This window comes from Colletes latitarsis, chromosome 7 (assembly GCF_051014445.1).
Source record: "Colletes latitarsis isolate SP2378_abdomen chromosome 7, iyColLati1, whole genome shotgun sequence".
Taxonomy (NCBI): domain Eukaryota; kingdom Metazoa; phylum Arthropoda; class Insecta; order Hymenoptera; family Colletidae; genus Colletes; species Colletes latitarsis.
In genome coordinates, this window is record NC_135140.1 from 5,138,466 (window position 1) to 5,166,402 (window position 27,937).

Genomic DNA, 27,937 nt, shown 5'->3' on the forward strand with positions numbered 1-27,937 from the left:
TCGAACGCGCATCGTTATCATTATTATTTTTATTTTTTTTTTATATTATCGTTATCAATCTTATTATTAATATTATTATTGTTACCATTACCGTTATTATTATAATTATTATTTAGAACGACATAAAAAAGTCAGTCCTCGAAAGCGGAAATGCTTCACCCGTCGTGCTTGGCGCAGGGGCGAACTCACGCTCGCATGGGATTCCTGAAAACGCAATATCGACGAAACAGACTCTCATTCTCTTCCTTTTTATTCCTATTTGTCGCGAGAACATTCGTTACAACGCGGACCTGAAAGCGACTCGGACAACAGAATACGCGCGACACGCGAAACAGCGAAGAATACGAATATTTAGTTATAGCTACAAAGATAAATCCCCATAATTGATCTAACCGTTGTACTGCAGGAAATTCCGTTTTACACTTGGTGTTAAGGTCTACTTGAATCCGCGTACTGTGTTTTATACACTTTCTCTGAGTGCGTTCAGCTTCGGAGGTTGCTAGAAATTTGTTTAATATTACAAATAATTGTTAAGGTAATCGATCTAAAACAAGTCCCTGATTGAACAGAAGATAAACGTAAGTCTTCTAGTAGCTTTCATTTGTCGGAGACCATTCTGTCGATTGCGCGAGAGTTTAAACAGTAACTACAAGAAGATGCCAATTTTGTTCGACTCGATGTTTTGTGCGAAAGCAAGAACACGATTACACAAAATCCCTAGGCAACACCGATGAAAACTGAACGCATTTACAATTGATACTGTCACACACAAAACATACAATTTCGTTCATTTCGATTCTCGACAGTTTGTCTTTATGCTCTCACATTCTCGTTGATGATTTATAGTTGATTCTCTGGTTCGCATAAGCGGTCAGTGGGCGTCTCGAGTCTAGTATGAGTTCGCCGTGACGCGAGCTTACAAATCGTTATAATTATACCGACACGCTACTATATATATATGTATATATATATTTATATTCTTCAATATAATTATATATATGTATATATATGTATATATATATATGTATATCTACTTGCTTGATATAGCGATCAACGATAGTTGTTTTTTCTTCCCCTTCATCTTTATATGTATAATTTATATATATTTTTTTTTCTTGTCGTATGTATATATATAGAATTTCTCTTGCTCTTTTAGCCGTGTTACACTCGCCCTTCGGATATTTCAGCAGCTTCGATCGTAAGATTCGATCGATCCTCGGAATTCGAGTACGAATCAACTGATATTTTTATTAAGCGCTTCATTCTAAGTCGCGACTTTTTTTTGTTGCGCAAATACTGATAGAACATACACTCATCCATCGTTTGCTCGTATCACTGTCTCTATATCCTTTTTCCCCACTTCCCTCTACAAAGCTCTCCCCCTTCCCTTTCGTTCCCTCTCAGTATGCCTCCTTATTTTCCTAAAACTAATATTTATACCGTCCTTGTTAACTTTATTGTATTTATACCTTTTAGCGTCTCGCTTACTGTTTTTTCTTCTCATACTCGCATTCTTCTCAGCTAGCTTTCGTCCTCTATCGGCCATTTCATCTTCTTTTACTTGCTCACTACTCTCTCCCACTCTCTCACGCGGTACGATGCACTCAGTTCTGTAAATATATTTATAGACTTAGAATTTTCAATTCTCTGGGCGATTTGATCGCCTGGCTTCTTCGCGTCGTATTTTTTCTCGTTCTTTTCTAACGCACATACGTACACAGATTCTCTCTCCTTTCACTCATACATTCGATACATTGGTTTGCATTTGTTCACTCTTAATGTACGGTAACAGTATTTTTCGGGGACACCGATTGCGCGTCAAATTGTTTCTTTCTATTTTTACGTTGATAAATTTAACGAAGATTTAATCTAGGACCATAAAATATTCAGTTGTTTATTCAACACCCGTTACTTACGATCTACTTCTTCAGTCTTCGATAACTAATCTAAACCTTTAATTTTTCACCACTGAATGTTACGTAACGATGTTATTAAGTTCAATGTAAAGTGCAATCAAGAACAATTGACGCGCAACAAATCTCACCGGCTATCGTGTATGATACAACAAGTGACTACTCACTCACACTGTTTCCACTAACAGAGAGTTTCATAGGCTCCTCCCTAAATAATCGTAAGCTTCTTTCCTTTGTGTGACAGTGATCGACATTGATATTATGCGTAGAAATTAAACGATCTAAGCACTAAGTACACGTAAGTACTACGTAAGTACACGTTCGTAGAAACTCCTACGAATTACCAATTTGTATATATAATGGCGTGAAACTTTGGAAAACCATTAATTCAGAATGAAGGAAACTTTGTATTGTAAAAACGTAAATCTTAGTATTAATCTTTTCACGCACCGAATAAAACGCTTTTTGAATATTTTTTCCTGTAAAGTCTTTAACTTCGCTCAATATCAAATATAATATTATCGATAATTTATCGGTAACGATTATTGTAAAGTTAATTGTGTTATTTAATAAATAATCCTTGCATGAAAGGGTTGACTATTGTCACTCATTCGCATTGTAAAAAATTCAGTTGTACAAAAGTGTTCTTTGTAGAAAGTATAAAAAACAAGACACTGATTATTTATAATACTGCAAGATAATAGATATCGAATAAGAACGGTATGAGATGAATGTAGATCAGTCTGACTATGAAAATAATTTGTCGATGAACCTTAGAGATGAGGATGTGCATGTCGTATATCTTGTTTTATGAAAATATGAGGTCAGAAGATGGATATGTTCAAAAACTGAATGATTCGATGAACTGTGTCAAATCCTTTTCCCTTATTACCATCGAGAACTCTGCGGGACTGATTACGGAAAGACGAGAAAAGAAACATTGCGTAGAAACGAAATTCCTGAGATTGATCTTCGCGCATCTGTTTCTTCCTCTTGATGCAACCTTTCCTCGAGAGGAAATTGAGAATATTAATACTGCAAACATTATATAACATCTTCGAGCCAGCTCTTCGGGTTTCATTCAAGAAAATTGGCTCGAGTCACTAAAGAAGTTATAATCTCAATCTTCCATAGCGAAGGTAACGTTTTAATAATCAATTGTCGTAATTCAATGATATCCAAGTATCAGGGAAGCTAATTATCAATTATGTCTGATGAAAGTTCAATGCCCGAATCGACTAAAGAGAAGACGAGTGCTCACGATAATCTAGAAAAAGGAAAGAACCTTTCAAGATGCATCCACATCGCACTTAGTTTCGCTTTCGGGGAGCTAGGTCGAAGCTGCGACTAATTCTAAAAAGCGTGTTTCTCGTTTGTCTCGAAACGCGGCTTGTTTCCTTATAGAGAAACAGAGGCCCTAGAGGCCTCTAGGTCTAGAGGCCCTTCGTTTTGAGTTTCTGCTACGTGTTTGCCTGATCTCTTCCTTATAAGATACTCGTAAGAATTCCCTTCATAAGTCCGTCTCTTTTCTACGGAAACAAAAGGATCTCTTCTTTCTCTATGATATGTAGGACGATGAAAGCTTTAGGGTAAAACCTACGACCTAATTATGCCCCTGCTCGATGAAGGGTGGAAACGACCAAGCGCGGATCTTGATCAATGGATCCGTTCGACTTGATTTTCAGATTTCGTGGGCCCTATTGTAAGAATAGTCCTCAACGTTAGATCTGTCGAAACTTTAGAAAGAAGACTGAAATCAAGTTTGTCGAAATAGAAGAAGTTTAAAAAGTTTGAAAAACGAATTGCATCAATTTCGTTAACAAATGGCTAGCTCATTTCTGCTATATTTTATACCGAACAAAAGGACTATGCTAAAAGAAGAACACTTAAAAATGATCTAAATGGTGCTCTAAGAAAAGAAGAGAACAAACAGATCAGTATTCCTTGGATCGTCTCGCAACGAAGAGCCCAACAAATTCTTTTCTGCTCGCAGACCCAGGCTGGAACTACAAGGGTTCAATTTTACTAGTTCCTTCATACTCAACTTCTCAACAAGAAAGTAAAAGGAAGAAGATGAATAAAAGCGTAAGACCTTGAAACCCAGACTATTCGAAACGAACTTTATACCAGACATGTTCCCAGTTATTGATTCCTAAGAGGGGCCCACGCCCCCTGATACCACTCTGAATCCGTTCCTGCCCAATCTCTCCTTTGCACCAGATAGAATGATTCCCGAGATATGTGTTCGCAGCGATTCTCGGAGACAGTGTCTCTCTCTATATATAATTCACATAATTACACAAGAAACTACACTCTTCTGGAAAATATGTGTGCAGGTGCCTAGTTCTGGACCTTTGCGTCTCAAAGGTCTCCAAAACTGTACATCTTGGATCAGAATATTAACTTGCCATCGTTCCTGGCTTTAGGACAGCTAGCTTCGATTCTAGTACTTGTGTCTGTGTGTGTACATTTATCCTCTTTCCACGCTTATTCAACAATTTTTTTGTCGCGTGACCAAAAACGTGACGAACGAGACGCGTTCTAATTATTTACAGGCTTTCTCTGATCTCTCGATCGAGCACCTCACCTTGCAACGTTCTTGTCTATCATTAATTCCTATCTTCCTCCTCTTCTTTTGCTTCTCTATGTACAGCGCGTTGAAATGTCGAGAAGAAAGCGCTTCGTACCTCGAATCCCCCGAAATGTGGAGCTCAGAAAACGATAGAGGAATGCGTTCTTCTTTCGGTTGTCTTTATTTTCTTCTTTGCGTATTATAGCGTTTGCTCTCTTCGTTGGTTCGAAGCCTATTTCATCGTTTTGACAAATTAACTTGACTATTAATATCTGCTGCTGCTTTGGAGTCGTTGAACACCGGAAATGGATTATTGTAGTTCGTCGTTTCTACGTCTACGTCGTGAATGGTGACTCGAGGAATTCGATTTCTTTTCTTCGCATTCTCGAGCTTCTCTCCGAGATTTGCGCGAGACAATGCTGCTTGCAGTCTTTCTGGGATCTCTGCCGTCGAAGTTCGTTGTCGGCTTCCGGAAGGACGAAGGAAGAACAACTTAAATCGTAGCCAAGCTGATCAAGAATCGTCTCGAGGTTTTACATGTCCTGTTTCTGGCTTCTACTTCCGTTGGTTTTACATACGAAACGACGAACAAACACAAAGAATTCTGTTTAAGGTGGCTGATTTCGATCGCAAGTTTTAAATATATTCTGATTTTCTTTCTCGGGCAACTCCTCAACTATTTTAAATTCTACTTACAGCTTCGTCGTTTCTGTTTAAAAAAGAAAATGTTTCAAGAAACGATACTGCTGAAGAGAAGCGTAATTAGAAGGAACGATCAAAAATCTCGCTCAAGAATTGATTCTTTCAGACAATAACAGCATTATACTTCCGTTTCTTCAACATAGTATGAATTTATATCTTTCAAAATTATTCGTACGATATCCGAAGAAAGTATGATTGCGACGAAATTGAGGAATTAAAAGTTGAATCAAATAAACTGTTCAACAGTAAGACGAGCGCAGAACAGTTTTAACATGAACCTCACAACGAAACATGAATGTCTGGGAAACGGCTAGAAACTATACAACACGAACCGTGTGTAAGTTTTGAGTAGTAGAAAGTTGACAGTTGCGTTTCGTTTTTTTTTTTTTAAATAATTTTCTTACGAAAGTTTTCTTCCTTGGGGCGCGGAAAAATCGTCGGCTACGCCCCGGCTACTCTCTGCCTCTAAATCATAGAAAAATCATGGACAAAATTCTTTCTCTCTCTCTCTCTCTCTCACATATTTTTTTTTTGCATTTTTAAAAACGTTTCAGTATGACAAACGTGGTCCATCGTATATACGTAGTTTTATATACGTTAGCACTAGGATTCGACGATTAAAAAGACCTGCATTCGTGGGGAAATCAGACATGGCGCTGGTACCCACGAATCATTGAAGAAATGACCGCTTATACATAACTTTAAAACAATACGAAGCGGTTCTCGAGAAGCATCTTATTTGCCTCCTTGTGCGATACGATGTTTCAGAGCCGTCGAACTGACTTCAAACCCATCATTTTGGAGTGTCTTTCTTTGAACATTACACGAATTAAATTAATTTTTATACAAATTCTTATTCTCGTCCTTACAATAATATTTCTCGTTAATTCTTGTAAGTTTCCTTCCATTTCTTGCGTTTCGGTTTACTTCTTTTTCTTCTCGGTAATCACTTCTCGACGGCTCTGCTCCAATGAGTCGCGTACCAGCAGGACAAACACTTTCTCTTCCGGTGAAAAGATGCGCTCGAGCTTATCAAAATCATCGACCTATAAAATATCGCGGGGTTATATCGTAAAGAAGAATAAAACGCTCGAAGAACGCGACATGGTAGAAAATACAAGCCATCGCGGGATTACCTTCTTCACGCGAAAATTCGTCCGATGAAGCGAGTAATCTCGGTAGTTGTTCGATGAAACGCGATTGCACAGGAGAATCAGGTAATGCGAGCACAATAAAAAATTAGATTCTTATATCGATATTACACCCCTTGCACCGTTTCGTTCTCTAATTCTACTTCGTTTGTCTCCTCTGACATCCTTTCTTCACTCTCGTTTTCCGTGTTGCTCGCAAAACGGAAGCGGAATCTCGCTAACGGTATAGTTGCTGAAAGAAATATAGCGATTTACTCGAGGAAAATGTGTTTTTGTGGCGAAATTTTGTTTCTCAAACAAAAATTCTTTTAAAAATTATATGAATTGTACAGAATCTGTGTTTTATTTTTAAAGAAAAACGAGAAATAGTTTTTGAAACAAATAGAGTCGACAATGAAAAATGTTTGTTACAAGAGATGTGTAAATAATATCAAAATTTGTACACTCTCTGTAGTTTTTACGACGTCGTTGCATTTCTTCCATCAAGTATACGCGACTCTCGATCCTTTAGCTCCGAAGTTTCGTTGTGAAGCGAGAAATTAAGAGAACATGGCGCTCCACGAGTCTTCAAACCTTTGCAAATTTTCATTGTTCTGTTTTTACACTGGAGAATTGGAACTGGATTTAATTACGGATTGAGAAATGTGTTTCGTTTCGTTTAAAATGGATATAGGTACTGGACATTACGCGACGAAGAGATGTAGGGTAAATAAAGGAAATTCAAAGAGTCACGTATAAAGAGACTTCCAAGAACAGACAAAATATCGAGTTGCAAAGGATTGGAGTCTCCCGATAAGACCTTTTTCTCTTCGATCGTGCCGGATTCGTTTTCGATAAAATGTGCGCTCGGAAGATTCGTCGTTTCGTAAACGAGGCAAGAAAGAAATTGAAATCGGCGGAAAAGGATTCGGGACAGTCGAGAGCAAGAACCGTAATTTGTCAGGCTCAGTTCCTTCACTCGGTTCTTTTCGATCAAGGGGTTGCTTAAGAGCGATACGACGTCTCTCGGAGGATCTTCCTTTTCAAGGCTACGGCAAACAAACGACATTACATAAAAATCGTATCGCATAGTCAGTTACTCGAATCAAAGTGTCTTCAGAGTAACATCAAAGCGATGAAGATATTCAGAAAAAATGAAATAAAGTACATACTTAATTTCCAAAGAAACACCATTTTCTCAATACTGTCATAACACCTAGTAAACGTTAAACTTGATACCGGACTCGAAATTGAACTTCTTAAGGACAGAAATATTTGTCTAATTACAACCATTAAAAATATGTCAGTAGTTTGATAAATATCATTTATAACTGATTGTCACAGTGGTATTATCTGGTAGTTAGCCTGTTATTTCAGTACTTGGCAACGTTCCCGTTAAGACATTGATTCGCGAATAAAAACTACTTTTCTAAACTGTTTTATTTAGCTTTTCATCCTAAGTACATCGCTTTTGTACTAATCTAATCGTCCCCTCTTTATCTTCGATCATTTCAGTGAAAAGCCACGTCTTACCAGGATAAAATGCTCGATATTATTTATATTACTGTACATAGATCCTTTTAAATAATTATTCTCCAAGGAATTAAATTTTCAATGCATTTAAAGTACTCTGAAGACGTCTTTTCTCTTAGCAATAAGTTCGCAAACTAAATGGAGCGAATAAGTTCGAAAGAAATGTCAAATCGAAATATAATTCGCGAACCATACCGTAGAATCCTGCGACAGACGCGTATCATTCCTTCGTTTCGCATCTCCATTAATAATTATGTATACGTAGCATAAATATGTAGGTATAGGTATATATAATAACAGTCAATCATACAAAATTGCGGCAGTGTGCTTTCACGTATAACATAATTAATGGTACACGCTTTGGACGCGTGATTTTATTGTTAATTACTAAAATTAGGAACGCCGAGGAACGCCGGATGCCGGGACATTGTCTTTTTGTAGGAAAATATCAGTGCCCAGAGAAGCTCTGAAGAACCTATATTTATATACAAAGATGGGACGATTCAATGAGGCAAGCGAGCTTCTGGTCAATAAACGGACTTAAAATCCTTTAAAAAGAGATAATACAATTATCGTTTGGGCTTAATCATACATTTCCTTGTTTGGTACTTCTGCACTACCTACAATACCTTTCCTGTGACATTCCTTTTTGTTAATAATCTTTACAGAAATATCTTTTACTTCCAGTATTTATTATTGCAACATTGTTACTCGTTTTTCACTGTAATAATCTTCGATCACAGCATTCGTTAGTGTAATACTGTCTTTGACAGTATTTTTTACAATAACGTTATTTTTTTCTAAAACTTTTTATCGCAGCATCTTATATTGCAATATTTTCTATTGCAATGCTGCTTTTTTACGGGACTATTTGCCATTGTAATGTCTGCAGTGAAATACTGGTTTTTACAATACTTTCCATTGTAACGCTGTATACTGTAAGTATATTGTTTCGTTAATTTATAGACGTCTTTCAAACCGTACTAAATAATAGCACAGGCATAATGGTCGTATTATTCTATAGTACGTGTAATTAAAAAAGAAACAATGTTGGCATTCTTTGCAATAAGAAATATGGAAATGCTCGTCGGAACGGATCAATGAACCGGAGGATCGATTCAAGATATCAGATAATTTCTGTCCTTTCGATGGAGTTTCGTCAAGACTTCAGAACATTTCATTTATTTAATTTACACAAGTTTTAAATTCAAGGATTAGGATTCATCTCCGGCTCCTCGCAACGCTACAATTAGTTATTCGAAACTTCACGGAGAGACCATAACAAAGAGAAAAGATTCTCTGTGGAGGCGTGAGAAGTATGATGGTATCCGGCGTTCCGTCGCGTTTGCACATCAAATGACAATCAAACAGTCGGGTTTCCGTACGATTAGGGTGTAACTATGCGAAGTTATGGTACACTGAGCTGTACAATAATCTTCGATTTTCGGCTACTTCAAACAAAACACCGTCTCCGGTGACATCCTCTACCGAGATGCCGCCGTTATAACTAACGCTGTACGGAAAAGAGAGAGTGCGCTGACATATGCATATGCACATACTGATATATTTTATACGTTATAACAGCGGTGTCCAATAAAAATCTAACATTTTCTAAACTTTGGTCAACTAGACACGCCCGGTTCTTGCGCAATATTTAAATGCTCCTATTAACACGTACAAGGGTATTTTTCACGTGGTCTCTTTTGAATAACATAGAATTAATTAAACAGAAATTTCTACATCCGTACAAGTTAATTGCGTTAATTGTTTTCAAATGCTGAACTGTTAAACTACTATTGAAAGTTGAAAAATTAGAATAAAATTGAATGATTGTGCGAAGTTACAATGATGATTATAATTCGATTTTTAATCCACTATGGATTAGATCCTCAAGGGTTAGTATAATATAAAAAATAACTCTCATTTTGATTTGAATGTGACAAACACAATTTTGATGATTTTACAACGTATGGACTCTCTATTGGACGACGCTGGTATACAAAGAATGCATATATCGTATAACACGTACACAGTCTGCATTCTCTCACGAGGACACGAGCGAGTAAAAGCAATGACAACAATAGTCAACCCTTTGAAGATCTACAACTCTCAACCAGTGTCTCTGATGCAGCTTCACACTTTAGCTCACGATTAATTTTAGATAAAAACGAATTTCTTTACAGGTTAATATATTGTTAAAATAAAATTTTAGCGTTCCACATTTAAAGGTAATGCCTCTCCAAAGGGTTAACAGATATTTAGCAACCCCTAGCATTACTATTATTCGTATATGATATATTTTATACATTATTTATACATGGTTAAGTAATTACTTGTCCAATCTGAAAGATTTCTGTCGTCTCGAGCAATATGAAAAAAATAATTCGTATAAAAATTGCGCGTATCAAGAGAAGGTTGCATAGTAGAATCAGTTTCCATTGTGCCTTTCCAAATCATCTGTTTTCACTATGTAAAATTGTCTTGGACTAGCTGTAAATTTTTTAAAGAATCATTTCTTTTTGTCGTTCGAAACGACAAAAATATTTAAGATGGACGAGGTTATTAATCCTTAACCCGTGATTCGTTAGAAATTGTCAGCCAAAATAACTTTAGATGCGGTAACTTTAGAAAGAAATGCTTTTGATTGAATATGTTGCGACGTACCACTGAATCCTTTGCTTCAACAATAAAAAGTGTGTGATGTTCGTATCTGATTTGCTCAAAAACATTTTCTTTCCAAATCAACCAACGTAATGGGAAGTTGGATGACGATTTCCATCGATTCTGAGTGTACACGAGTGTTTATTTATATATAATATTACCAACTAACAGTAATAGTAATAATAGTCGTCGTTCGTGTCCCCGTCGACGAGATCGTAGAACAAACGAACCACGGGTGCAGATTCTGGACAAGATCTCTCCCAGTTCGTCCTCTTAAAATGTTTTCTTCTTTGCGTACGCAATAATACTGGCTATGTTTAGTCGTTTACAAGTTACAATTAACTCTTTACTCGTAATTATTATCGTTTCTCGGTGAGTTCGACTTCTCTACTTTGGTTTCGTTCGATCCACCTCTGCCTTAGTTTTCTTCGGTCTCCATTCGTCGGTTTGATATTGTCAACATGTACAAGTCTTGGAGTCGGTACCTCGGCTCTTGCCGCGGTGAAATTTATGTATATTATGTATAACCATAGCGTCTGCGTGTACCTATACCGTGCTTTCGTTTCTTTCTCCGTTGCTCTGTTCTTTTTATTTCATACATGCACGTATACGTGGACGCAGAGCGTCGTGTACATCAGCAGTACCTTCGTGTTCTGTATACGAGGGCTAGCTAACCACTACAAGTAATAGTTTTTTATCAAAAGCACATGTATATCGTGACTGGCCTATGTGTGTATATATAATATGTATATTTATATATATATATATATTTATAGTATATTGTATATAAACCTAACGTTGTGTCTGTGTAATTTGTTCGTTTGTTTCTTGTGTGTATCTCTGTGTGTCACGCTTATACTTTTCCCCTCGTTTGCCTCTTTCTTGTCCTTCTTTCGCGTCGGTGATCAGCTCTTGTCGCTTTTCTTCTTCTGCAGCTAGAATCTTTGCTTCCGGAACTCTTTGCTCGAGACCTCAGAGCCTCGGACGGCCGGGAATAGCTTGAACTCTGTTGAAAGATCGACTGATGAAGCAGTGGAGCTTCTTTGATCCGAGGGTGTGCGAGATGAATCGCAGAGCTCGGGGGTTTCCTTTCGCCCCCCCCCCCCGCATTACAGCAGTTTAAGGTTCCTTGTTTTCAGTCGTTTCGTAAATTTGTGCAATTTAAGACACGAGAGACGTTCTAAAACGCTCATTGCATGCTTCGAGTGTGTCATCCGATGATGCTACCTTTTGTTTCTTCGGTTTGAGGCTTACGTTTGATGACTCCTTCTTCGATTGATCGACATCGGGCTTGTGAAAGAAGTTTGATGGATCACGAACGTAGGGTAGAAAAGAAGTTCAGGACCTCGAAATTTCCGTTCGTGGCGTTTGTGCGCGAAGAAAAATTCGAATGCTCGCCATACGCGACTCTTCAGCTGCGGAAGAGTATCTTTTGCAACGGTGATCGATTCTTTCTTGATCAAGGAAGGATCTAATTAAGCCTAATAGTCGAATTTTGTGCAAAAAGTTGCAAACTAGGAACCTGTTTGTTGATGTACATCATTACAGTCTTTGGTGATTATAAAATTATAGCGTCGTTTGCAGCTAAATAGTGCAAACTCTCGTTTAGACACTGCTGTAACTTCAATTTTTTTTTTTTTTTAGGTTTCTTGTTAAGTGTTACTCAATAAGTACCTTTTTGGTGTAAAATATAAAAAGAATTCGTATGAAAAACTCGCGAAAAGGTTCTAGTCGGTTGGCAGATTATTAATTTTCTTTACGAAGATTTTGTAACGAATAATCGCGGTGGTCCCATTATGCGCGTCGTTTCGTTTGGGAAACAATGATCGCTTGTATTGTGCGTCTGGCGACAAGATTCAGCCTTGAATCGTACGATTATATGCCCACAATTTGAACGGGTTATTTAAGAAGAACATGTGTGGAACTCGACGCGCTGACTGCCACAGAAACACGTATAAATATCTAAAAACACAACATCGCACGAAGGAAACTTTTTTCTAACGTAGTAACAATCTAATAATGCTTTCAAAGGAGAAATTATTGACTAGAAAACGTTAAACATAACACTGACTAGATCGAAGTCTTTGGTGCACGCATTTTGCTACCCCGAGAGTAGCTTATATTAAAGATTTAATTCACACATTCTCCTATGAAATAAAATATCGTTTCACGATCAAAATATTGCTACATCAGATTTCGAAACCGAAGCAGTCAACGCGTGTAATCTTTGAGAAATCAAAGAAAGAATATCATTACTTTTTTCCCAACTTTCATCAACACGCCACAAGAATCGCGGATTAAGATGAAAAGAAACTCTTAGCACGCTTGCTCACCGCTTAAATTTTTCTTAAAATTTCAGTAAACTCTAATTCCGCGAATCACTCTAATTCTTTTAAAATTTTTTTAAAGAACAAAGATATGGTCATATTTCGATTGACAAGCAATGTTCTAAGAACTTACTTTCATTTTCCTTTCGCTGACCACTTCAAAACAGATACTCCTACAAACAACAAAAAACTTTCCAACAGATTCGCAAAATTGTTCCAACAGGTTTAAAAATTCTTCGTTACTCTTAAGAATTTTCTTTTACAATGTTTACGAGTAAATATTATCAGAGTTGGGCAAAACTTCCTTTAAACGATATTTGAATTCACCGTTAAGAACAAAAATGTATCATGATATGAAAGCTGTTTGTTATACTTATCTTTAGGTAAAAAAAAAATAGTAGAAAAATCATTTATAGTTAAAATGGATCAAAGCAAACCAAAAGCAAAGAATTACGGGTCCGTTATAAATGAATGTTTTTAGTCTGTAATCGATGATTAATCTTACCAATTTGTAGAATCAATCATGACCGCCGTATCTCAATTCACTGAAACAAAATTAATTGCCTAATGCCCAACGCTGCTACTTTACAATTTCTATCAACAATCTTTGAATCGGATTGTCCTCTTTGAAAAAACTAGAGATTTTTCAAATTATCAAACGGAGACATTCAATCTATTCATAACGCACGTTCCCAAATCGATCCGGGTGTTAAACGAGACTCTAATGCGTCTTGGGTATGTGCTGGTGTCGATCATCGTCGCTGGCCTCGGCATCGCCTTCGACGCCCCTCTCGCCTTCTTCCGGATGCGGTGTATTTCCCTCTTCGGTGTCGACGCTGCTTGTTGGTGTGATTTGTTCTGTTCCAGGACCAGTCGAATCAGCTGTGGCCCCTTCGTTGCCTTTCTCGAGTCCCAAGCCGCCCAGGAGGCTCTTGTTAATTGGCTCTGGCGAAGCTTCCGACTCCTCACTGCTAGGTGAACCGGGAGACGAGACTATCACCTGTGCAGACAAGGACGCCGCATCGCCAGCGTAATTTTTCATTAATTGTCGCTTCTTCGAGTACACGGGGATTTTTATAAAAGAATATTAACCCTTTGCACTCTACCCAAAATGATGATCGAACTTGGTCTACGTATTTAGAATTAATCGAAGATCTGCTGCACAAAGGGTTAAACGATAGAAGAGAATGTGGAATATGAAAAGATTATAATGTTTTGTGGTTGCGTGCAGGATAGGTTCTGTGTTTTTGATGCGAAGATTCTACCGAATGATCCTTAAGGGAAATAGAACAAGTTGAGGCCTTCATTTTTAAGAAACGTGCGAGCAAAGTAGATGTAGGTACACACAGAGGTCCGAGACATGGCAATTATGATACATATTTCGCATCGTATTACCTGTTTGATATTTCTGACGCCGTCTATAAAGAATTTGCAATTAACAATATTGCTGTTCATCGAGAAAGATGGATCGAATAAAAGGGATCTCGGATGGTTCGAATAAAATCTTTCTGAGCTCAAAGTTGACGAATTGACTTTTACATACCACTGTACAGTTCAAACTATGTCCTCTATTCTATCATCTATTTCTTAACTGAGGTGCCTCGGTTTGTGTACTGCATTTTATCTATCGAGTGTATGTACTATACTTGAAAAGTTTTAAGGATATCATTCAAGTGTTAAGGATACTGTGCATCTGATTCCAGTTCGACTTGGATATTATAAACATTGAAGAGCCTTGTATCTTCTTTCCTCCATATTTCTGCGTTGAAAATTCTACGCAGAAACATCGAAACCATCAACGTCGAACCGAATTCAAGATGCAACACTCATGGTGCAATTATAACATGCTAGGATACACTAACGATCCCATAGAGTCTCGGTAATTAGAGTTGTCTCAAAAGTCGAGTGATTGCTTAATTAATGCGATACTATTCCTACATCTTCCGTTTCTTCTATTTTCTAATCTGAGGATATATGTTGTGAAAGGTGAAAATTATGTTACATGAATACGAGACTCTGTAAATGAACATGTTTATGTTGATTAATTGAGAGACAGAGGCAACATCAAAGTTTTGATTGTATTTTACCTCTAACAAATGATTTACTGATTTCACCTTAAATAATACAGACCATCTGTTCTCTGATTACATATTTATTCGTCTTTCTTTCAAGCACAAACTTTAATTGTCTTTATTATTTATTTTTGTCTTTGAAGAGTCTTTAGTTCTTTTCAATATTAATATTGGATAGCTTTGATGTGCTTTATTTTTACACGAATAAATATTCACCACTATTTTTGCAATCAGCTACAAATATTTACGTGTTTACACATACATGATACAGAATATTTGAAAAACAAACAATTTAAAATTGTATAGATATTGTATTACTTGTCAAATACCCTCTACCCTTTTATCAAAGAATTATTATTACTGAAATCGACACAGACACTGTGCATAAACGTGGTGTACAGTGACAGACGAGTATGTGTACATCGGTTTTCTGATGTCTGACACGGGCCATGCATATGATAACGATAACTAAAGGCTGACGTTAACGCGAATGAAAACGATAATAACGATAATACCTGTGCAAGAAGCGGCGTCTCTGTGCTGTCAGCGGTTTGGTAGAGCCGGCAATTTGCGCTTGCTCTGAAGAATACGTGCCCAAACGAAAAAAGATAAAGAAGACAACGTAAATCGTCACTATAATGGAAAGACGTCGAGACTGGCGGCGCAAACGAACGGAAATTATAAACGACCCATAGATCGGTATGCCCAAAATAATTTACAGAACTGACATCGAGACATGCACGGAGGCGTTTTAGTGTGGTAATATTTACACGGACACGTCGCGATAGGTCGTCTCGCAAATTTTTCATCGCGCAGAACAGACTTCGTTGCTTGCTTGACAAAATCTCGCGTTAAAGAAGAAACGTTTCTTCGTCCATAAGAAATATCCGCATAGTGTCCGTTTCCGAGTTTAATGAAACTTTTGCATGGCTAAAAATAAAGAATACTTTTCTTGGCGACGGTATCTCAAACTCCAAGAGGGGAGTGGGGTTGATGACACTCTGCGGATCCTTGTCAGTTACGATCGAAAATATTTCTTCGCTTAGTTTTTAGGGAAATAAAATAGATTTTGGGCACTAAAATTCAAATAAACGAAAGTGCAGAAACGTTTACAGGCGAAGGAAAGCTCCACAACGAAGAATTTACAACAATCAACGGTAAAACTCAAGTATCCTCGAGAATCACGGTGACCTGAAACCGACACGATCTCAACGAACGAACTGACGAACGGATGAATGAATGAGTAAATGAATGAACGAATGTCTCGTTGGTTGACGAATGATTCGAAATTATGAAAGCGCGTCAGGGTTGTTCTGTGAAGCGAAACAAAGGGAGAGAATAGAGTCATTTACTTTGCCTACCATGCTGTTCACAACACGCTTCAGATAATGCATATGGGACACGGACAAAAAAAGCGGAGAGCGAGACGAGACTGTTGCCGATATTCTTGAAGCGTTTCGTTTCACTTTCTGGGCACTTCTTTCATTCTTTCCAACATAATCGACAGGCGTAATTTGGCGATACATTTTAAATACGTCACGCGTCGTATACATATATAAATACAAGCGAAAAACTTCAAGAAGAAGAAAGAACTCAAGACCAAAAAAATTGTAAGCTCTCGTATATCTCTTGCTTCTCTTTTTCCCATCCTCTGTATGCGTTCAAACCGAATCAATCATATCGTTTTATTTGACGCAGAAAGATAAAATACTTCAGTACCTTTGGCTTGGACACTTGGTGGTGACCAGATCAAGTTGTGAGGTCTAGGATAATTGTTGATTAAAAAAAAAAAATTGAAAAACTTATAATGTTGAACGCTACAAACAACCGATGTTGATCGAATTATCCAACTAATTTTAGTTGCGTGGATCAACCAATCTCTTCGTTAATGTTTACAAAGCGCTTGTAAACTCGTTCAAACCACCTGTGAACGTCGACAAAGGAACGGGGTGAAGAAAGGCGAGAGATTGAAATGAATGTCGTCGAGATAAGGCAAGAATTCTAAAAGAACACTGACCTGTCGAGGTTTGACCGGTGGCGGAGGACGAGTGGAGGGTGCGAGGGCTGCGGGTACCGTAGTTGGAGACTGTTGATGAAGTGAGTGTTGCTGCTGCCAGGGCAGCCCTGTGCGTCCCAATGTTCCCTGCAGTTGCTGCTGCATTTGTTGCTGCGGCAGCTGCTGCAGTTGCTGCTGACTGTTGTGCTCGACTGCTGGCGTAACTCGAGGAAGCGCTGAAGCGACTGAAGAAATCTTCCGAACTGTCTGTGAAATGAGCGACTGATTATTCGGTTCTTATTCTCTAGGTTTAGTTGTTTAAGCAGGCTAAGCTTTGGAGAATGATTGTAGCTCGTTAACAACACTGGTCAACAAACTTTCATTCGTTATGTATTTGGAAAATTAGAGTCACTATTTCATTTTAATTTTCATTTTTATAATTGGGATTATATGGACTAGAATTAGCTACTTGGATGAAACATACATACTTGCTGTTGACCAGTATAATTTAACATTAATAATTATGCAGCTGAAGGAGTTATTTATTTGCCAATGAATGTACAAAAGCATTATGACACTACGTAGGTCACCAAGTCGATAAAATAGAAAATAAAGTCTATTTCCTTCTTGCGAGAAAGCATTGTTAGAAAAGACGACATTACCTGACTTAACTGGCCATATCTCGAGGAGGTATTTAAGAACTGCGATTGGCTGTTGGAAGTCAAGCGGAGGTCTGTTCTCCTCCGAGTATAACATCAAAACTGGTCCAAAGCAGACTGCTAGACTTGCCGGTGACATTTTATTGCACTGTGACACCACCATTGCCAGATGATCCAGCAAGTAAATTATCGTACACTGTCATAATACATAAACAAAATCGGTAATTTATAGAGAAGAAGGAAGCGAATAAATTGGTTAATGCGATGTTTAGGATTGTAACTGGATACACACCCTATTCACTTTCGGTAAACAGTTGAGTATACTGAACATGAGTTTAGCGTTGCCCTGCGGATCATCCGGTATACAGACAGTCAGTGCGTCAACCATCATTTGGTAGAGGCACTTTGTGAAAAGTGGTTCTGGAAGTTCTCGTAAGTAATCCTTTAATACGCCTGCAAAATAATTGTTCGAACCAAATTTTCAACGTTGGTATTGGTAAATAATTTTGATATATGTAGTTTTACTATATCTACTATTTACTATTACAATTTAATTTACCTGTAATGACGTTAATATCCGGTACATTGTCAGGCGACAGATTCACCGAACGCGCGTTTCTCTCGAAAGCTTCCCTAAGTATCCTCTTCTTCGACGCTGATCCACAAAGTCTATACAAACCTGTGATTTACGAATACTTCATAAGTATCACAACGATACCAGTATATCCACGCTTCAATGTTGGCAATTAAAATTATTTAAGCGTTGAAAGTGTAAGTAGACTCACCGATGATATCAAGACCCCTTCTTTCAACTTCTTCTACGCAGCGCCAGACGATTATGGGAACGTTAGGTACGCCCATTGCTAGGGCAGTAGAAACGCCCCCAGGAACTCCGCCAGTCTTACTTTCTCGACTTACCTGAACACCACACAACGTTGGTATCAGAAGTTTGAATACTTTTAATTACCAGTAATTGTGGCTTATTGAAAGTATATTTTGTTGTTAGAAAAATAAAGACTTCTTTTATCGGAATATCTATCTGTTACCAAAACAGGTTTAACCTACACATTAATTTTTTATTTAAAATTTCCACGCATGTAATTGATTGACTCACCACAGTATCAAGATCGACCCCGAAGAGAGGTGCAGCTCTGGTAGCCAAAGATATTACCGGAAGTCCCCTCCTTCGAAAGGTTTGCTGAGCATCGGTATACCGCAGTCTTAAATAGATTGTGCCACGTGGTTCGACCTTGACAGCCAATTGGTGAACCGGTGATTCTTTGAGAAGAGTAGCTAGGTGCACAGACCCCTTGTAACAGAGTTTATGCCTGTACTGTGGGTCCCAGGAATAGACGAGCAGATCTAACTGCCGGTTGCCAACGAGGTCCAGCTCGAAGGTCTCGTCCCAGTCGAACATCAGGTCACCGGTTCGCACTACTGTCCTCGCTTTGTGTACCCTGTCGCACTCCAGCACGCAGTACAGGTCCCTCAAGCCACAACTAGCTATTTTCATATTCCGGGAGAAGAGAATTTTTAACACCGATTTCTAATATCGATCATAGAACTTTTATTTCCGAGTTTCTAATCGAAATTATAAACACGTAAAATAGCGTATTCTTTTTATTATACTTTCTAAAGGACAAGAAAATTGTTGGAGTATCTCTGTGGTGCTCTGTGATTTATTTAATATATCCTGTCAAACCTGTCAAAGAATGTATAGAATCTTGAACTTACCTAAATTAGGCTGACCCGATGGCGTAGAGGGCGTGGTAGCTGCTGACGAGGATGTCGTCGACCGAAGGCCACGTCCTGCCAGAAGGTGGACGAAGAGCAGTCCGCTGACCCCACCTGACAGGTCGCCACTGTTGGATTCTCCGAGCGAACTCAAGAGAGAACTAGTCGAGTTCGGAGTCCCTACAGTCGGCGGCTTCTCTATTTTATACTTGAGGAACTCTAAAGAGCGCAGAGACATCGTTACACGTTGATTAATTTGGTAATGGAAGCTTAAGAAACTTTATCCTTTTTTCACCTGCAGGATTAATATCTAGCAGTCTTTGATCCTGAGTTCTGGTAGGCGTAGGTGTGGGTATGCTTCTAGTTGACTCCAGGTCCAGCAGGTTTCTGATTCTTCTGACCGACGTGGCTCTTTGAGCAGTCGAATTGCTCAAAGACGGTTTCTGACTCGTCAGGGATGTGCGCGCGCTCGACGCAACCGAGGCCGGTCTTGGATTCGTCGTTCCGCGATGGCAGGTTGAACTGATGGCCGTTGATGCTCTCAAATTGACTAGATTTACTGTTTGCGCCGAGGCTGATCTTGTTGAGAGACGATCCAGCGTACTTGAAAGCGGTCTATACGTACCGTAGCTTCCGTAATCGCCCTACAGAGAATAAGGAAGGTCTTAACTGTTCCGGTTAATCCTTCGACTATAGCAAACGCGATATTATAAATGAAACGTAAGCACAACTCATAGGCACTGATACTTTCAAACAGAATGTAAACAGTAAATACACTTATTCTCGATACGATCTTTTATTGACAATACATATTATTCTAAAAATGGTAACATTATAGGATAAGTACTACTTACTTGACTGGCAGCTGCATGAATATTCTCCGCGCTGTAGGTATAACGCGGTGGTCTACTTGTCGTCGCTCTGATTTGTTCATACAATGCACTGGTACTTGGCGTTCGACTCAACCATGCTCGATACTCGTCCGATGTGAACACACTAGGTGATGATGGTATTCTTCCTGTTGCACAATTATGTATCCACATATATTTCAGTTTAACTATTCGAGATAGTTGGCTATCACTATCGGATACATTAATTTAATACCTCTATCACGCCTGATGGAAGGTAGTTCGGGTGCTGATAGTGCTCCATCACTGTCTTCTTGATCGATCAGTCCGGATGCTACTGTGCTAAGTCCAGATCTAAGACCAGGCTGCTGAGGCAACGTTCTGCTACTTCGGGGCAACGAATTCGATCTTAAACCTACCAACAACAAAGACAGTCTTTCTCATTTTACAAATAAGCGGAGCGTATCGCATAACTTGTTCATCATTATTATTTCCCTTGTTAATGTTTTATCAAAATTTCTGAATGGATAATAATTGGAATTATGAAACAAAGAAACATTTTTCTCTTCTAAAGACTATCACATATACGGTGGTAACAACTAACCGGAGGAACTCTGACCAATTTGCGACCTCGAGAGCGTCGCCAAGTGCGAGACAGCACTGCTTTGCGGCGGATTGTTCATGTTGTGCCTGTAGTAATAGTACGCCGACTTAGGTGAACTGGAACACGTTGCTTCGGTATCTGATGCATAATCTAATGACGGCCGGTGCCTCCGCGTCAAGGTTCCAAACTGACCTTGCCTCTGAGTGGACGATGTAGTGTCGCCCTGGGAGGCGTACCTCGTGTTGTATCTCAATACTGGCGTGCCTATTTTGTTCCATAAAAATTGTTACAAAACTTCTAATGCTTTATTTTTTAACAAAGTGAGATTAAATATATTTATTCGAACGAAGACGTGGAAATCTGTCAATGGAAAATTGCGCAGACCTGATTTCAAGCTGGATCTGAGAAGAGTGTGTCGAGCCGGCGTGGTGATGCTCGTGTAATCGACGCGGGGTAAATGTTGATCCGAGCCACTTCTAGGCATGATTCTACCACTGCTAGAATGCTGACCGTATCCGTAATGCGACGACTGAGTCTGTCCAGACAATCTGCTACCGATCGGTTGCATTCCTGCGCCCGTGGACATTCGACGACCACCATTCGAGGGCATTACTGGCCCCGTGTAGAAAGAGTGTACCTGAATTCATGAAATCGTCGTCAATCTCGCTTTATTCCCTTCAAATCGCGTTTCTGCGTTCCTTCGTCTCACAGTCGATCGGTCAATCGTCGCTGCTTACGAAACGATCGACAAAATCGGTAGCAGACATTAAAAATCATCCGTGCGGGTAATTCGCGAAAATTCGAATCAACTGTGATCGAAGGAAACACCAACTGTAAATTACTGCGCCAACACGATCGAAGGATCCTGTTGTACGTACGCGTTCGCTTCGATCATTTTTCGGCGTGTTCCGTTTTGCTCGTGGATCCATCTATCGTGCGGACTATGACGATCACGGATCGTCACGAGGTGAGACAATACTCAGAAAGAAAGAAATCGAAAGAACGAGCGCATAGCAAAGCTTACGAGGCAACAAAAAGTAGGTTCACATCACAAACAGTGACAGACATACGCGTGATCAATTTCACGTGGACAATGACAAATACTTATCGCTTTCTGGAATCTAACTATCGTTATCGACTTTCCTTCGACGCAATGATCGAATTTGCAATTCAAACGACGTGCAATTATCTCGAGTCTTAAGGTGAATCTCCACGAAAACGTACAAGTACTTGTCGACTGTCCAGGTCGGGCACGGTGCAGGAAATTGCGCTCATACACAAGTCTAGATATCAAGAAAGAGTTAGTGGTTTCTTTACCTTTGTGAAATCCTGGTTAATATCAACGTAGCATTCATTCATAGAACCGATTAGTCATGTGAAACACGTGGTCGAAACACGAGCGAGCTACGAACCGTCACCCTCCAAGTCGTTTGGACAATTCCTTCGACGATACTTCGATAAATTTTTATTGTTTACTTGCAAGTATTTTGAAAATAGAACCTGTTTCTATTCTTGTATCTTTGATTATGAAGAACTTAGGTATTCAGGATAATTTGCTTTATCCAAACGACTTGGACATTACGACAGTACGCATCATACTGATCTCTATACAGAGTGTCTCGATACGTTGCACACGAATTCACCACTTTCTTATTAATCGCGATTGCAATCGAGGACAGAAAAGGGCAAACAAGTGTCAACTTGGTGCAGACAGGTATGTGAAAGGGTGCTCGATCCACATCGTCTAGAACATCTATGTGTAATCTACTTCCAACTGCAGGTGGAGACTTACAGTGACAGAATATATGTATATTTGTTCGATTCAAAATTTGAAACCGCAATATGGATATTAACGCTTTCGTTTCCGATTGAACTTCGTTACGACTAAATATCTTTTTTCTGCAGAATATTTCCTACATTTTAATAGTGAAAAAAATCTTACATCAAGTCTTTCATACAAAAATTCGTGTCTTTCGAAGTGTAAGGGTGATAGTCCAAAGATTGTCAACATTCAAAGTATCCTAATACTTTTGAGCGGAAATGTACACCAACGCGACAGAATATATTATGGTTTCGATCCTTCTCGAACTTCATGAATTTTGGAAGTTCTGTTAGATTTAAAACTTTGAACTTGATATGCTCCCGACAAATCCATAACTGATGGTTTTCTTTCGTCCTTCTCTTCTTAATAGTGTTACTTGCAACGTGTTCTTGGAACGAAATCTCGACCTGCATCGGAATATTGGGCAATAAGTAAAATACCACTCAGGACTTACTTTTTCAGCCAAACTCTCCAACGTTTTTGGATATCCGCGCTCGTACGGTTGAAAATGTTGCGTCGCGGATGGTTTCGGTTGGTGCGTGATAACTGGAGGCGGCGGCGGCTGATAAGACCAGTGTCCTTCCGGTCTAGAATTGTAATACAAATCACCGTTGCTGGATCCTAGATCCTGACTAGATCCTAGACCCGTCAAGCCCAGTTTCGACCTGGATGGCAGCATTTCACGACCATCCCCACGCTTACGATTACTGTCTCTGTAATTGAAATAACTATTCAATTGTTTCCGCGTCTGTCTCGGACCAAACTAAATTAATTAAAATTCCATCTTAACTGAATTCGAGTTAATGTTAAAACAGATCGCTCTGAGTAGGGTACCGAGGCCGATTAAAGTTTAACTCGAATCTAATTAAACCGTTCCCTATTATAACTTCCTCTTATTGCAAAGACATCGTTCGAGTACCTGACGTGATTACTCGTTGCATGATCGCTCTCGTCCTCGTTCAACTCTCTCTTGATCACAACGACTGGCGGCGCCTTGTGCTCCGTTTGACGACTATGAGAGATCGGCTGATGCTGGCCGTGTCTCGTCACCAAAACGAGCCTCCTAGGTATCGACATGATGATCACCACGTCGTCCAGACTCATGTGCGTCACATCGACTAAATTCACCGCGAGGATCTCGTCACCCACCTAAATAACAAAGTGGAACTGTTTTGATCGGATCGTTTTGAAGATACAGTTTTTCCAGTTGTGTGAGACACTCCTTTCCATAAATTATTTGATTGAAAAAAAAATCAATTATTTCCCTCAGAAATTGGGGCATGTAAGCTGAATACAAGTTACGGGAATGTATCCCAGATAGAAAACTCGGAAGTTGCTTATAAGCGAATCCGATGATACGGCTCTCCCAGGGCGGAGGTCTAATAAATTCTGAGCCGAAATTAGTCTCGCTTCTAGCGTAGTGGCAATTACGCCCGGCGCAGAAAAATATAAAGAAAGGAAAAAGGATGGCGGAGCCTCACCTTTAAGCAGCCGCTGTTGTAGACGGCGGTCTCCAGGGCTATCCTCGAGATAAAGACACCGTCGTTCCTGTCGACGCCATTACCCTCGCGTATGTAGAGCCCGAGCGTCTGTCCTGGCCTTTTGATTATCTCGACAAAGTGGATGGGGTGCCTCGGATCCTGGAACAACGAAGTTGAACGATATCACGTCGGATTCGCTCGCTAATATTCCACGGTGTTAAGCGAAAAATAAGAATTCGCGGAGCCTGGAATTGTTTCATTGTCCGTGGCGCAATTATTCCAGCTTGTCAGGGGGAATAATGCCCAGGTATAATTCGAGGCTACAAAAGGTCACGAAAATGGGCTCGGAATTATTACTTTGGTACCGTTGTCGCATATTTCCAGGCACCCAATAACGTGTGCTTAGCGAGAATCACGCGAAATAGGGATCGACAGCGTTGGAATAGGGGCTTTTTTCTGAAAGATGAAACCCTGATAAGTTGGCACTTAGCATATTGTTGCAGAAAAGTGTAATTTAGAAATTGCAGGGAATCGTGCGAACTTCTGTACACTTCACGGTTCGGAAGGGATAGTAAGGGCTTGAAAAATTAATCCTTGTTGGGTGAAAAGATTGGGAGTCTTTGATAACGAATATCTAATTATCTGCTAGTTTTGTTCAATATATTATGGTTCATTAGGAATTAGATTCTTAGTCTTAACCCTTTATAACATACACTATAATTTGGTTTAAACTTCATAACACAAACTGAATTAAGGAAATAAATCAATAAAATTGAAATTATAAACACTTACAAATTTTTTGCGAACCAAGCACACTTCCAATTCTCAAAATTGCTTATATTAAAGTAAACTGTAGAAGTTTCAAAGGGTTAAGAGCTGAGAATCCAATACATTTTAGATTTAGCTTGAAAGAAAGGTGAACAATTATCACACCTGCATAAGGATGAACTTCTTCGCAGCATCGGACGCTTGCCTGCCCATTTGTCGTGGCTCGATGACCCGAACGACCATCTCACCCCTCCGTTCGACAGCTTCGAGGGCCGCTGCTGTCGAGGCGTCATGATCGTTCTCGACGGTCTCGATCTGCTTGAAGATCTCCGTGCTGATCCCACTCACCTGCAACGACATGTCCTTCCGCTTCAACCAGTATAATGCAAACGTGTGCTTTAATTGTGAATCGCGTGAAATTGTTCCAGACACCAGACCGAGACACAACACTTCGAGACACGAACTCTACCGTCTTCCCTTATAATACAATTTGTTTTCACGATTCAGTTCAACTGACAGCTAATCGCGATTACATCCTACCCAGTCTATTGCTGGAACAGTTTCACGAATGTGGATGAAACGGTCCGATGCTTTCTTTCTAACTTAATTCTTCTTTCCCGGTGTACTTTCACTTTTTCAGTAATTACATTCAGCAATTGACTCCTCGAAGAGGTTTAATCGATTTTCACGAATCAAGATATCCCGTTACTTACAGTATCCTGAAACGGGAAACTGAAGAATAGTTGAGACAATTAATAAGTTTCTTTCATATGTAAACATATGTGCAAAAGCTGTATTTCATGTGACTCTATTTAACGTCTATGTATTTATCAAGCTGAAACGAATTGTGGCAAAACTTCGGAAGAAAATGTCACTGGGGTACCTTTCTGAAATCTCCTTGAATGACCATGGGGGGTGGTTCCTTGGGGCGCAACTGGTTGGCAGGTGCTTGCCTCCCAGGACTTGCGCTTATGTCTGTCACTTCCCCCCGGCCCTCCTGCAACGAAATTAACAAATTAATTTAGACAAATGATTAGTGCCATCGTTATTTATACAAAGTAAATGCTACATTAATTATATCATCGGTACTTTGACTGAATGAAATTCAAGTATTAGGGTACCCTATAAATTCATGAAACGCTTTACGAGTGGTAGAAAGGTGATTTCAATCGAGGACACGTGTTTCTTGTAAAAAATTCGTAAAAACACTTGTTCCAGAGCGGACAAGGTGGTTCGAACTTTTATAGATCAGATTAAATGATAAATTTTAATTTCGAATGTCTATGCTGGTTTTGATTTCAAAGTAGCGGTTTTAAAGTCTGCCGCAAATCAGGTTAAACGGGAACAAATCTCTTTGCGGCGTTGCACGCGAGATTCAATCGGTAGCCTGATTAAAGGCTCATAAAAATTGCAAGCGCTTTCAGTCGGTTCAGCTCCGTGAAATTGCGGACAATCGGGGGATATACGCGTTTAAAAAGGATCCCTCAAAAATAGAGCAGATTTATTTAGTCGATCATCGATGCAAGGCATCGCAAAGACAGATAATAATCAGCCGCGCAAACAGAGGCCATAATATGCACTCTTGCAATCATCCGAAGTGCAATTTCCTCCTGGTTACGCTTCGCAAATTTGAAATTAGTTAGCATCGCCAACTTAAGATTCTACGTTCAATTTAAATGGATCGAGCAGTTAAATTCTGCCAAAATATAGTCTTCTTTGAGAATTAATTTCATTTAATCCATTTGAACTCATTTGTATCGTACGTAAGAATGAAAAATATTTCCTTGTCTTCAAATTTTCTCTTATTAATCTTCACTTTTTAATCTTATTTACAGTGTTGAAAATAATTATACAACATTTTTCTACTCTTTAAAGTACGAATAAATATTGTATAAAAGGAAAAGTCTGGTTTTACATTTATATTTATATTTGTATTACTCAGTCTCTTTAAACGAAGCAATATTAAAGTTCCACAACTAGCTGTTTATTTCTGTCTATTCTATAATCAAGTATTTTCGTTTAGTATATGCGTTTAGGACACTTCGAATATCATTTACAAATTGAATTAATTATAATAACTCTTGTTATTGAGAAGTGCATTATCCCAGAAATAGGAATTCGAACGCGGAAGCTGTTACTGGAATATCTAATGAAACTATTTTTAAAATCAGGTATTTCATTGCGGATCCACGGACGCGTTTGAATATGTATAACATTTTAGGAATGTCTCGATACGTTAGCTACGCTGTTTTTCTTTCACGACACTTGAATTTGATGGCAGACCTCGAACAGCCTCGATTCAGCACGTCTTGGAACTCGAGGAACCAATAACTCCCTTTCGACGGTTCAAAGTACAGACAGATACGGAAACTCATCGAAAGAAGCAAACAAGTGTTAGCAAACCCACGTTTGGAGACTAACCATTATTTTCATTTCCTACAAGACCCACTTCAACGGGAATACGTTACAGACATTAGTAGAACAAGCAATACATCACGTCTGTGCAAATGTAAAAACAACAAACCTCTGTTTACCGGTAAAAGTAAAATACCTTTTAAATTACGGATAACAAAATAAACTACTTTGTATTCGTTATTAATAAAAATTTAATCGATCCAATAAATTCAATTAGTATCTATCATTCGTGTTCTGTCTTTTGAGATTTGCATTTGCGTAAGAATTTTTCATGTATCCGATCTCGAAGAATTTTTCAATAATACGCCAGCAGCGCACGTGTTCTACAAAAATGCGGAAACTGTGACAATGGAGCAACTTTCTAGGGCTTTAATTTTTTGTTTCAGACGTCGGCTGACGCATGAATATTCCTGGCAGATATTTCTAAACAATGGTTCGTTCCAAGCATCGATATTATAAATCCAGCCTTCCAAATGTCCTAGTAACAATGAAAACCCGCCGTCGAATACTTCAACAAATAACTTTTCTTTTCAATCCCACAATTTAAATATGCACGCGTTCCTGATTAACGCTGTACATACTTGTTCCGTTCGTATTAATGAAAATAAATCAGGAGCAACGAGTAAGTCGAAAGTATATAACATTTGATTTTCATGAAATCTAGCATTAATAATCTAAAACCAACAACGTTATCTATTCC

General features: G+C 38.9%; 2 protein-coding genes across 5 annotated transcripts in view; one reads left to right on the forward strand and one right to left on the reverse strand.

Annotated features, from left to right (window-relative positions):
- Nucleotides 1-27,937, forward strand: part of Cox7c (Cytochrome c oxidase subunit 7C) — a 149,577-nt gene that overhangs the window by 21,040 nt on the left and 100,600 nt on the right. The window lies entirely within an intron of this gene.
- Rhogap100f (Rho GTPase activating protein at 100F) overlaps nucleotides 402-27,937 on the reverse strand; it is a 61,617-nt gene continuing 34,081 nt past the window's right edge. For 2 of the 4 annotated variants that reach the window (XM_076770053.1, XM_076770051.1), the window contains 19 exons: nucleotides 25,706-25,819; nucleotides 24,988-25,170; nucleotides 24,055-24,213; nucleotides 23,493-23,722; nucleotides 23,028-23,286; nucleotides 22,069-22,080; nucleotides 21,136-21,388; nucleotides 20,752-21,015; nucleotides 20,404-20,562; nucleotides 20,154-20,317; nucleotides 19,595-19,943; nucleotides 19,300-19,518; nucleotides 18,680-19,068; nucleotides 18,351-18,483; nucleotides 18,125-18,244; nucleotides 17,858-18,018; nucleotides 17,569-17,761; nucleotides 16,928-17,169; nucleotides 402-13,838 (listed from right to left, as the gene is read on the reverse strand). In XM_076770053.1, the coding sequence (XP_076626168.1) occupies nucleotides 13,560-13,838; nucleotides 16,928-17,169; nucleotides 17,569-17,761; nucleotides 17,858-18,018; nucleotides 18,125-18,244; nucleotides 18,351-18,483; nucleotides 18,680-19,068; nucleotides 19,300-19,518; nucleotides 19,595-19,943; nucleotides 20,154-20,317; nucleotides 20,404-20,562; nucleotides 20,752-21,015; nucleotides 21,136-21,388; nucleotides 22,069-22,080; nucleotides 23,028-23,286; nucleotides 23,493-23,722; nucleotides 24,055-24,213; nucleotides 24,988-25,170; nucleotides 25,706-25,819 (3,882 nt within the window). In that variant the 3' untranslated portion in view covers nucleotides 402-13,559. The remainder of the gene's footprint in view (nucleotides 13,839-16,927; nucleotides 17,170-17,568; nucleotides 17,762-17,857; nucleotides 18,019-18,124; nucleotides 18,245-18,350; nucleotides 18,484-18,679; nucleotides 19,069-19,299; nucleotides 19,519-19,594; nucleotides 19,944-20,153; nucleotides 20,318-20,403; nucleotides 20,563-20,751; nucleotides 21,016-21,135; nucleotides 21,389-22,068; nucleotides 22,081-23,027; nucleotides 23,287-23,492; nucleotides 23,723-24,054; nucleotides 24,214-24,987; nucleotides 25,171-25,705; nucleotides 25,820-27,937) is intronic. The other 2 variants (XM_076770054.1, XM_076770052.1) reach the window with 1 other exon arrangement.